We start from the raw sequence: 13,051 nt of genomic DNA, 5'->3' as shown, positions 1-13,051 counted from the left end.
TGACATTTAAACCAATGAAATCAATTGCATACACATCCCCATACGTAAATTTATTAAAAATGACAAAATGTTATTGATACAGTACCATTTTGGGAGTTTAACAACCAAGCAACTAAAATCTAGACTAGAGCAAACTAGCACCCTAGCACTTTTTAACTCATCAAATTTTAGTTAAGTGTCATCTCTATTTGTATCATTGAAGGTCATTACCATTTAGTTTGATTCAATAATCTAATTTGTCATAAATCTACAGTGTGTCCATAAATAATGTAGAAGTGTATTATACAAAAATGAGACTTCTAAAGAAGTTACAGGGATAAGATGAAAATTATTGAAATTTGAAGAGGTCAAAATGAGCATGTATTATGGAAACCATGTAAGTCAAATAATGTTGGTCTTAGACTCTTAGTTATTGCTTCTAGAATCTAGATATTAGTTATTAAGAGTTTTTATATTGATGGATAATGTTGTAGGAAACTGCAAGGAGGAACAGAGATAGTCAAATAAAGTTGCATAAGGCATTTGGATTGTGGATAGGAACTTGTGTTGTAGGAATCCATATAGCTTGAGGAAGGTGTGAATACCAATCGAAAAAAATGGAAAATACCTCGGCTCCTTTGACAAGCATTTCAATATTAGGTACCACAGCTGCAAGAGGAGGTAAGTTAACCTTAAACCACTATTTTTTAAGTCTTATGTCTCCATTAGTGCTTACATCAATTGAGAAATGCGTCTTGTATTAGTTTTACTTTTCAACCAAGAGAAGTATTGGTCTAAGTGTTTATGACCAATGAGGCAAATTCCTATTTTTTTTTCCTTTTTTATTTGTTCTTCTTCCCTGGTGTAGAGCATTTAAAATAGCAGCAATGAAACTAAAACTGAACTACACTAAATATCTTACTAATATATAGTCAAAATATTGTCTTTCTAATATACAATTGAAAGTTAAAACTATAAACTAAAACTAGAAACTAAAACTAGTTAAAGCTAGAAACTAAAACTAGAATGACAATGATGCTCCATATAATTAAAACTAGAAACTAAAACCTATATGGCTCTATTCAACAGTTAAGTGAGAATTCATTGAATTTCCTTCATTGCTATCAAAGCCATAGGTATCGGAATCAGTCCACTTGATGTATTATCCATCCCACGTGCTTGTTTGCAAGCTACTGATTCTGCCACTCCACTACAACTAGATAACCCAATTTTTATGAGTACTGAGAATGAGGGAGCTGTGGGAGCTGAGACAGATGCTTTGAGTGACGAGGGAGCATTTGTGAGAGATAGGAGAGCTGAAAATAATTCATAATCAATGACCTAATTGAAGGAGATGATGAATTTCGCATTCCCAAAAGAACCAAGACATTTGAGGCCTAGGACGACTACAAGGAATTCGATGAAAATGATCATTATTATGCCATTTCCTCACATTGCAACAAGAAATTATCCCGAGGCAAAACTAAACAAACCACGAGTAAGTGGAGGCATTGGAGCTCTTGCCTAACTAGAAAAGCAAAGATTAGAGAGGAGCAACAAACAAAGTTAAATTTTCAGCCTTCTAATTCTAATTTACAAGCAGTTCCACCCTTGCATTTGGGTCAAGTGGACATGGAAAAAATGCTGGAAGCAGTTGCCCACTGGATTCTGATGCACGAGCATCCCTTCAACATTTTAGAGGAAAAGGGATTCAACCTAATGATGAAACAAGCAATGCCTGAGTGGATTAAGATCTCATGAGTTACAGGAAAGAATAATTGTGTCCAAGTTTACGAGTTGGAGAAAAAGAAGTTGAAGAACCACTTGATGTGTGTTGGCAAAATGAGCCTCACAACAGATATGTGAAAGTCTAAAAACTAGAAGATCGAGTACATGGTGCTCACTAGCCACTAGATTGATCAAAATTGGAAGCTGGAAAAACGAGTTCTTAGCTATGTCCACATACTTCCACCAAGACTTTTAATAGTGATTTGCTCATTGCTGTTGTTCTATACTTGAACTTGGTTAATTGGGCAACCTGGCAGTAGTTTTAGCTTCTTAAGTGTATAATTGTGCCCATCACATCCCATTTCTATTTCTATTATAGTATATACGTTAATTCTACTTGGCTTCATTGTTGCTAGACTGGACGCCAGGGACATTTTTGTAGGTTTGAACAAGAAATTATAGCAGGCCACAGGATCGAGTTCAATCATTACTTGAGCTCAATAAGACTTGCATTGACTCGAACTCCATGTGAGTCGACCTTGAGTTTTGTGAGCAATGCATTGAACTCGAACTCGAGTATCCTTTCTACATGTCAAGTCAAGTTTGAGTATGGTGATATTCAAGTTCAACTCAACTCGATTACATCCTTAGTGGAAATTAATTTGGAAAATCTAAGCAAATATATCCTTGAGTTAGAGTTCTGAGTTCTTGTTATTTATAAACAGAGGATGGAACTTACTTGTCTTAAAAGAAAATTTAAGGAGTGAGTTCTCCTTGGGTAAGGAGAACGAACGATAGTCTTCCTTCTGTATTGCAGTTTTGTATACTACTATTCGTATGCAATGGGGGAAAAGGAGAAAATTTATCGATAATTTTTTAAGGGTTAATTACAATCAATTCCCTTAAAGTATTCCTCATTTTTCACTTTACCTCTTGACATTTAATTTTTATCACTCAAACCCCAATAGGACAAAATTACCCTTCTATTATTTTGACTTTTCTTTTTTCTTTTTTGTTTCCCCTCTTTTCTCTCGTTTACTTCTTTTTCTATTTTTTCTTTCTTCTCTCTTCCATCTTTCTTAACAGAAAACTTCATCTAAGTAGAAACTTTATCTCGGGATTGTAATTGGGTTTATGAGTGAAACTTTGAAAGGTATCAAAAACTAATTTCGAGAGAATGGGACTATGGAAGAGACTGGGAGATGGGAGGTCAGTGAAGATTTGGCAAGACAGGTGGATACCTGGCACGGTGAATGGAAGAGTTTCAACTGCAAAGCCAACAGATTGCCAGATTGAATACATAAATGAACTAATAGAGGGTGGAAGGTGGAAGACAGAATCCCTACACCAATGGTTTAAAGCAGATGATGTGGAACATATAGCTAACATCCCCCTTAGTTTATATGATAGAAAGGAAAGATTGTTTTGGAAATATAGCAAATCTAGGGTATACACAGTTAAGACAGGATATGTTGTTGCAAAGAGAGAAAGAGACAGCATGAACCGTAGGCTAGCACCTGACTCAGAAACTAGTTGGGAAGTAAGAAAGCATACGATATGGAAAAAATTGTGGAGTCTTAACATAAAGATGAAACTGAAACATTTTTTATGGAGATGTTTGCAGAATGGACTGGCCACTAGCGAAGCACTTTACAAGAGATTTGGAAAGGGAAGCACTATATGTCAATGTTGTGGGGAGGAAGCTGAAACCATTGAGCACATTTTCTTTTTTTGCCCAAAAGCACAAGTGGTATGGAAGTTGGCCCCTGTGAGGTGGGAGGGGCTAGCTGATTTGCAAGGTAATATGTGGAGATGGTGGGATGCCGTGATGCAAGCAGCAAGGGAAACACAAGGCGTAGACAGAATCAGGCTCACGGTTAACATCTGATGGCAACTTTGGAAAGCTAGAAACAAAATGACATTCTAGACTAAGAATGTGGATGCAAAGATGATAGTGGACAAAGCTCAACAGGAATGGATCAAGTATGATGCAGCGAATGAGTCAGACACACGAGCAAATGCACCTCTGGAAATGGAAGGACAGATTCAGCAACGGTGGGAGCCACCTAAGGAAGAAATAATGAGGATCAATACGGATGCAGCAATTTCAGCTCAAATGGTCAGAACAAGATTGGGGATTATCACGAGGAATTGGCGTGGGGAGATAGTGAAAGCTAAGGGAATCACTGAGAGGAGGAGAGGGGAAGCAGCCACTGAGGAAACACTAGCAATCAGAGGTGCACTGGAAATGGCTCAGGGTGCACGATGGACAAACATTGAAGTCCAATCTGACTGCAAAAATGTTGTGAGCCTTATCAATCCGGACAATGTTCAGGATTGCACACTACAAACAATCCTGGAAGACATTGATATCTTGAAGAAGAGCTTTGACAGTTGCAATTTCTCTTTTGTGCCCAGAACTACTAATGGTTGCAGCCATGCAATGGCTCAATTGGCAGTCAAGTCAATTAGAAATATAGAGTAGGAAGGTTCATTCCCAACATGGCTATCTGGTTTAGCTAGAAAAGATATGGGGGTAGTTACCCCTTTTTACAATTAGCTCTTGTGCTATCAAGTGTTAATATTTATAAAATGTTATCGTTTGTTAAAAAAAAAAATCAAAAACTAATTTCGATCTTTTTGTATGATGCCATGTGTTACAAATTCCAATTAATAATCATTAATCATGTCACAAATTCATCTTGCGATATTTTCTTGAAAATAAAATAAGAAATAATTGGAAGGGAAAAAAGTAAAAGAATTGAAAGGTCAAAAATGGTATTGCAAGCTCTTCAGTGGTGTAACTTGTGACTATATTATGAATTATTACTTTGATTACTTTTTCACGTGGGCATTTTTTTTTTTATGTAATAAAGCAGTTTCTTGTCCTGAATAGCCTGAGTTATGTGGTGGAACAAATACATGTTTTGTTCATGTGAGATAGATAGATATTAGCAATTATAGATAATTGTCAATGAATCTGGTTTTGTATGTCGAGTATACCTGATTATCAACCTTTTGCAATTGAGCAGCATTTATGGACAAGAGTCTTTCAATTCTTCTTCTTAGGCAATAGCATTCATCCGAGTGATCAAATCAGTTATAGTCAGTAAATGGAGGCTCTGTAGATTTAACTCATTGTATTAATAATGAAAGTAATAAATGTACCGTGTTTTGTAAATTTCGTAATGGTTGAACCTATGTGTTTGGTAAATACATTTGCTACTTGCCTTGCGATAGGATTATTTCTGTCTAGCTAGATTGGCACCTCATTCTCTATGTGTTTGTAAAATCATCAGTCTCAATTGAAAATGAAAGCAATATTGATGTTGAGATACCAATCTTGAAAGCAAGTGTCTTGGAACAATCAATGTTGATGTTAAGGTGTCAACTGGTGAATAGAATGGTCATAATAGAGAAATCAAACTCAGGGTGCATTTGATAAAATTAAAGTTTGAAATCTGAAATATGAAGTTTGAATCCTTTAAATTATTGAATTGTTAAGTATTAAATCTAATACATTTGAGTGCATATCATATTCAGTGATAAGTGAATAGTTTATTACTTAATTTTGGGAACAAGTTTTGCCTAGGAAATTTAGTACTACTTAATTAATTCAGATGTTCAATTTTTTGTTATCAAACGGTTTGAATATGTTAAGATCTGAATTAATAAAGTTTAAGTGCTGAATTGGGTTATCAAACAGAGTCTCAATCTTCAAGATTCTACCCATAATTGGAAATAAGCATTCTAGATACTAAAATATACATGGGATCTGGACAATTGATAATTTTTAAAAAAATATTGAAATTTTGAAGATATTTTTTTTTTGAAAAAATTTTGAAAGTTGCATTCTCCCACCTAGGGGGAAAAGTCTCACTACTAGAGTAAGAAGGAGTTCTAATAGAGAGAGAAATTCTTTCCATGCTTAATTCATTTCATGCATTTTTTCTTTGGAAAATTGCATAAATCATTCGTCAAATATTACAGATGTTAAAATTTAGCCCCTCAAAATAAAAACAAGTGATTTTAGTGCCTCAAACAGAAAAAGCGATTAATTTTGGTCCTCTGATGTCTTTTCTAGCCAATTCTAATTGGAATTAGCCGTGGACCCACCACGTGCTTTTTAAGAGTAAATTTGGCTAATTAGTTATTGTGTTAACTTCAAATGTAATGGACCTATTTTATCCCTATTCTCCAAATCTAGGACTTGACTCCCCCAAAATCACTAGTTGGCTACAATGACCCAAAACTCTTCTAGAGTGAGCTAGTGTCTGAAGGTAATTGTGAGAAAAAGCAGCGATTTTTAAGTCCACCTGCGAACAAGACATAAAAACATGTGGCAAAAACCCATATGCTTATAAACCTAAATCAAACATCCAAACATGTAATACCCAAGAAAAATTTACATGTTTAAAAGAAGGAGGGGAGATGTAGAATAGAGAAAACTAGTAATACTAGACTTATGACACCTCTATTTCTTGAGAATAAAAGTTCAGTACGAAGTTGTAAATTGAAAAAATAACAATTATCAGACCTCAACTACATATCCATGTACAAAAAGGTAGAACAGAGAATTCACCAACCGCACCACCATTTTAAGCACATTTTTGGCCTTTTGAATAAAAAATCCACTATCCAGACCTCATTTTTTTGCAAAACCAAAGTGCAGATGAGAGGGGGTCAAAAAAGAATTTGGTCATCAAGAAATAGATAGTACTACTGATACTACTATTACTTGCTAGTGTAGTAATCAGTACTTCAAAATTAATACTTACTAATTAGTAGTACTAATTAAAGAAACTGTAGCTAGCTAGCATGGTAAGTTCAATTATTTCATGATGTACCATTTCGCATCATGAAGAAGACATAATGTGAAGAAGCATTTGGCGTGGAAATTGAAAGATGGATTTTTGATAGTGTATGATCATCATGATGATCATTGTTATCAAACCAACATGAAACTTTGTTATCCTTGGAAGGCCATTCATCGAAGAAATGGTGCATACTTTCTTGTTCTGATGATAATCTCTATCACTAATCCACAATATTGCTGCTACTATTGTTGGCTAGCTTGCCTTTGCTATCTAAAAGTACTGTTGTAGTCATAATCATGATTAGGACTTTGAAGCTGCAAGTAAGAAGAGTGGCATCCATTACTAGCTGAGTAAGAGGACCCCTACTTCAGATGGCTACCTAAAGGTGAATTCAATCACAAATTGGAATTGTCTTGGAAAATTGAATTCTTTAGATTTGCTCTGATGCTATAAGGATGAAAATTGGATTGTTACAGTGAAGAAGAAGCCCCAATTTAGAAAATAGGAATGGAATATGCCCTTTACGTTTGAAGTCAATGTAATAATTGATTTGTCAAATTTACCCTTAAAATATGGAGCACGAGAAGGGTTCGTGGAAATTCTGATTAAAATTGACCAAAAAAGGAATCAGAGGACCAAAATCAATCGCTTTTTATGTTTAAGGGACTAAAATTGATCATTTTCATTTTGAGGGACTAAATTTTAATATCAGTAATATGTGAGAAACGATTTATGCAATTTTCTCTATTTCTTTTTGGTCCTAGGACTCTATGGTAATTACATATTTGGATTCTAAGGGTGAGAAGGTCAAGATAATCCTCTACATCGAAAGGAAGTATACATTAATAAATTTCTAAAATTTTTCTTCTTATATTACAGCTAACTTAACTGACATTTCTTACTTGTCATTTGCCGAACCTTCTAACTTTTCTTCTTTTTACTATTTGTTTCTTTCCCTTTCTACTTTCATAGCAACAAATATCCCATATGAGTTGAAAATACAGAAGTGAAGTATTTTTTGGGCTTTTCATTTTGAATAAGGGTTACCTTTAAAAAATGCAAGCAAAGAAGAAATTGATCCACAAGTAGCTCATTGGCAAGCAAAAAATGAGTGGAAATTTTATCAATATTTTCTCTAAAATGGTACACAAAACATTTGTCTTGGGGCCAAATCCTTCAAGTGTCCATGATTTTCAAGTGTTTGTTTGATTTTTTCAAAGTTTTATTTTCAGTAATATCCACCATTTAATAGCCAACATACATCTTCTTACAAAGTGACAACTCTTATGTCATCAATCTTCTCCACCATAATTACCTTGAATCCACCATTTCTTTACCATCCGCATCTTTCATAAACAACCATAATTCACCGTCTTTTTACTACCGCGACCTTCATTTTTAGACCAAGAAGAAAACATATCAGTAAGCTCATGAACAATGTAATTCAAAACAACACTATAATCAGATTAGTGATGCATTCAATAACCACAACAGCATAATCAACTCAAGTTCTACAAGTCTATTTTGCCCTCAAAGTGCAGTTATAAAAATTTCAAATTATAGAAGTAAAGTTGGGAACGATTATTGACCTCAAAGTGCCTTTTCTGAAAATTCTCCCTTTCTTATTTTCTTTCTCTTCTTCAGCAATCACGTTCTTCACCCCCCATGTCAATTTTCTGTAGTTCCACTCATCATAACCAAATTCATATGTGTTTATGGAGAGTTAGGATTAATATAGGAATTGAGGGAGGTCAGTGGTCGTGGGTTTGCTAGTAAAAAGGCAGTTGCTTACCTTTCTCAAGATTGTGTTCCAGAGAAAGATATCAATGGCATCCATGAAGATTGAAATAAAATCAAGGAAGAAGCATTGTAATTATGTGCCAACAAAGATTTGAGGAGCAATTTAAAAAAAAATTAGTTAACTTTGTTAGAGGAGTAAATCTAACTTACTATTTTCTTAAAATACCCATACATTAGTATTAGGAATATGACAAATCACTATACATTTACATTAATTACAATAATAATACTATGGAAAGTTGTACTATTCAAGGCACAAATCCAAGCAATTAATGAATAAGGTAAGTTATACTTACATATCAAATTACATTAAATTAGGGCATTTTAAAAAAGTTATAAGTTAACTATATTCTTAAATTGGAAGGTGAATTATAATTTTGGACCGATGAAAGAGAAAAACAAAACTATCAATGTGGGATGGAGGGAGTATCATAAGTAAGTTAGTCCCAAATGTTTGTATGGGAAAGAACGATGCATTGTTGTGGCTAGCAAGTCAGGAAAATAACTTCAGTAGTTGTGTGGGTAAAGTTGTTTTACATAGGATGGTGTAAATTATTTTCGACGAGAAAAAGTTTTTTGAATATTTAATGCAACCAAACACTAGAAAACTGAGAAAATATTTTCTTCAAAATGTTTTTGGTTCAATCAAACCGACCCGTAATTTAATACTTTCCATGATTTTTGGCTATAGAGCGTTTGCAAATTAAAATCTCCAAGCATGCTAATAGTGATTGTTTTTTAATAGAGTTGATTTAACATGCTTCTAGTTTATTGGACATGTTATTCGACCAATAATAATGGGTTTGTTTGGATAGTGATTATTTGCCAAATTTTATTTGTTTGCATGATCAATACATTTTTCAATCATTTTTTTTCTCACATACAACACATCAAAAAGTGCAACAGTATTTTTTCAAAAAATTATTCCAAATAACCTACTATCCAAACACACTCACTAGTGTTGCTTCACAATATACACCATTTCTCAACACTTCCTTGAGTTAAGGAACAAGATCTTTAATTCAGATGATTCAATTTTGGTCGAATGCACCTAATCGCAAAATTTTTAGCAGTGTAAATTAAACATATTATAACCACCAATACTGATTGCCTATTATGCACCCGCTCAAGATAAAAAAAACTTGTTATCTTTGATAATGCACTTATTGCATGTCAATAAGACTTGATTTAGTGGTAAAAATAACTAAAGTTATCCAAGAATAAGAGTTCGTAGGTTTCTAATTTATTTTAGTGTTATCCTACTCTAGGTTATTGTCCTCATCCTTCTATTTAGTAAAACTTTCTTAAATCTGCATTAAGGATGACTATACTGTGGATTTACTAATTGAAACTATGGAGTCAAAATCCAAAACTTAAGTAGGTAAATAGCCCTGAGAGAATCTAAGCTAAATAGGCTTCAATTCCAAATGAAGAATTAGAATGTGATTAATAAATAAAATTGCTAGGCTCGTAATTTCATAACTATGTTGACTTGCAATGGAGGCCCCTATAGCTCAGTGGTAGAGCGTCAGTCTTGTAAATTGAAGGTCTGTAGTTCGATCCTGTGTGGGGGCAAATGGAGAATTATCTTGTTTTGTTTTTCAAAAAAACTAATAATTTGCCAACAAGGATATTGGAGATTAATTTGCATTTACACTGTAATTTGTTAGACGCTATATATGCATGTTAATCTTAACTTTAAAAATATAAAACTGAACTGACTTTAGATAATGACCAAACTTTTCATATAGTTATTTTATGCACTTCAAAAATTTTCATTTCCCTTATTCAAATTTAGAATGTGGCAGTGCCTGTCTCTCTCTCTCTCTCAGCAGAAATCTATTTATAATGTGTCCAACATCATTTTTTATCACCCCCAATAAAATAAACACAAAAAAGAAAAGAAGAAGAAGAAGAAAAACAATAACAACAACAACAAAACTTTTGAAGTAGTCCTCTGAAAGTGCATTCTTTCAAAATTTGTTTGGGTGTAGTTTTTGCTATTGTTGTACAAAATAATCTCTTATCAGTTAACCAATGCCTCAAAAAAGCCATACAAATGCTAGCCTTTTCAATTGAATCAAACATTTGATATTCTATAATTTCATTAATCAAGAGCTCATAATTAAGAAATATTGCGTTTCCGATGAATCATTGTTTCACTCTTAAGCAAAATAAAGAAATAGAGAAACCACAATAGATTAGTTTTTTGTTAGTTTCTCTACGAATATATTTATGTATCATCATGAATTAATAAACAAAATTCTAATATTGTACATATTCTAGATGATATAGCACATACTACCAAGCTGTAACACTGATTAAAGGTTTGAAATGCAACAATAGTGGATTTTAAGGAAACAAATAGAGACATAACTAAAACAAATTAATTTCCACAAAGGATCATTATTTTCAAGTTTGACACCCCAACCTTGTAACTTCTTTGTGTCAATGTCCGTGAAAAAATGTCTAGAAGGTCCCAAAGCCAACACACAGTTGAGGACAAAGAATCATGTTATGAAATACATCTAAAATCTTTTTTCCCAAACAACTAATATTCAATTTTATTAAAATCCACTTAGTTGTAATTGAATTCACAAAAGCATGTGTTTATAATTTTTTAATTAAAAATGCATCACAAAAGTAAAATAAAAATATGAAACGATGACTCAAATATGTGAAGTGTCACAAGAAGAAAATATAAGTTGGATTATATTAAATTCCTATGTGGTGTGTATAGCTTCAATTCAAATAGCATATAAAATTGTTAGATAAGTAAATAAGGACAACAATTTAGAAATTTTTTGCACAAGTATAAAGCATATTAATTTAGATCATTAGTTCACCTTTTAAATTTTATGCAATTTTACACCTTCCCACTCATCAGAATTTTGATCATAGATTTGGCCAAAACTTTTTAAACAGTGATGAAATAGGTCATGAATTAGGAAAGATAGGGTTGGGAAGTGGAAGAAGGGCAATCAATAGGATGGAGGAAGTATGCCCAAAGAGAGAATAGATAGGATTACAAGGGTAGGAAGGAGGTGAAATTATTGAGTGAAAGAAGGGGATTGTAGAACTAGCAAACACAGGCGATGACTCAGAACGGGATTGTATATTTGATAGTTTTGTGGCATTGCCTGGCATGGTCCGTGGTGATGTTCAACTTGATTGATTAGCACTTCCAAGCTTCCGTAGAAGAGCTCGCTAGGATTTCATTATACCTTTAGAATTCTTAATGTATTTTTTTTAATTTATTAATAAATTGGGGTTGGCATCCCACCCTCATGTACGAGATTTGCCATGAAAAAAAAAGTGAAAGAAGGGGGTTATGAGGCTTGCACGGTGAAAGGAAAGAGATGGATTTCAAAGATGAAGAAGGTAGATTTGGTAGATAAGAGGAATACACTAAACAAAGAAAAATAGTATCATGGGAAAGAATGGAGGTAGATTTCCCCACTTCTAATTTAATAAAATATATTATATACCTATCTATAGTATGAGTTGAATAATGTGATATTTTGTTGTGGCAAAAGGATGAATTGTCATTATCAATTCATCATGGTATAATGGTTATTTCTTGTGTTAGTTTTTTTTTTTTTTTTTGGCAAAAGCCCCAAGCGAGGGGAGGGGCACCACCCCCTAAATTTTTTTCATGAATAGAAGATACAGAGAGAAAATAAAAAAAAACAATATGTTATGAATTCTAGCCAAAGCCTAGTTGCACCGTTGGACATTCCCTAATGTATAGTGACAAACAACCTTGAACTTCCCTAAGTAGTATATGATTAGCTTCAAAAACCCGACTTCCTTGCCCACTCATCCTCATCAAACAATTAGCAACCGTGTTAGCGTCACGGTAGACATGTTCAAATGAACTCGATACCTTGTCCAACAACCAGCGTATCTTCCTCACAACATTCACTAGAGGCCACTTCCCCGTCCTACCCAACTTCACTAAGTGTACCAAAACCAAAGAATCAACCTCCACCATAATTCCATGCAACTCTCTGTCAAAACAAATCGTCAACCCCTCCAACAATGCCATCCCCTTCGCCAACACCACATCAAGCTCCCCAAACTCTTTATAAAATGCAAAAACCACTCTGCCCTCCGAACACCTCAACACCCCTTACCCCTTGCCATCCATTAACAATGCTTGCATCGGTATTCAATTTAAACTTCCATTATGGTGGCCTTTTCCATGACACTGCCATAACTCTTACCCTATGATATGTATCTGTAGACACCAAATTTTGAATAATTTGTATGTGGCATCTACTTCATGATTTTTATTTTAGATCGCTTGCATTTAGTTCATTGTTGTGTGTTTTGCATTTCTAGTTGTTTTTTTTTATTTTAGTTTTAGTCATTTTGCCCTTTTAGTTCGTCTATTCATTTTTGTTTTGTCATTTTAGGTTTTTAATCACTTTTAAGTTTTAGATTTTAGTTTTTAGTTTTTAGTTTTTAGTTTTTAGTTTTTAAGTTTATAGAGTTTTAGAAAGAAAAGAAAAATCATTTTAGTCATTTTGTTTTTATTCAATGCTTTCTTGAAAGAAAAATGAAAATGCAAAATCATAAAAAGGAGAAAAGAAGAAATTAATGAAAAAAGAGGGAAAAGAAAAAAAAAGGAAAATTTGTTCATAAAAATATGTTTATTTCTTTAAATTCAATCTTTGGGCACTTTAGTTATTTTTATTAAGTTATTTTGAGAAAAAGAAGCAAAG

At 33.5% G+C, this 13,051-nt stretch overlaps 1 protein-coding gene and 1 non-coding gene across 2 annotated transcripts; both read left to right on the top strand.

Moving 5' to 3' along the window:
• The first annotated feature begins 3,655 nt into the window (after positions 1 to 3,655).
• On the top strand, positions 3,656 to 4,192 carry LOC113735722 (uncharacterized). Its single transcript, XM_027262718.1, has one exon. It carries the CDS (start codon positions 3,656 to 3,658, stop codon positions 4,190 to 4,192), a length of 537 nt encoding a protein of 178 aa, XP_027118519.1.
• Positions 4,193 to 9,827: 5,635 nt separating this feature from the next.
• Positions 9,828 to 9,899, top strand: TRNAT-UGU (transfer RNA threonine (anticodon UGU)). Its single transcript has one exon. It is a non-coding gene; the product is annotated as a tRNA-Thr (tRNA).
• The last annotated feature ends 3,152 nt before the right edge of the window (positions 9,900 to 13,051 follow it).

Source organism: Coffea arabica, chromosome 3c (genome assembly GCF_036785885.1).
Source record: "Coffea arabica cultivar ET-39 chromosome 3c, Coffea Arabica ET-39 HiFi, whole genome shotgun sequence".
NCBI classification, from domain to species: Eukaryota; Viridiplantae; Streptophyta; class Magnoliopsida; order Gentianales; family Rubiaceae; genus Coffea; species Coffea arabica.
This window is presented reverse-complemented; position numbering and strand designations above follow the sequence as displayed.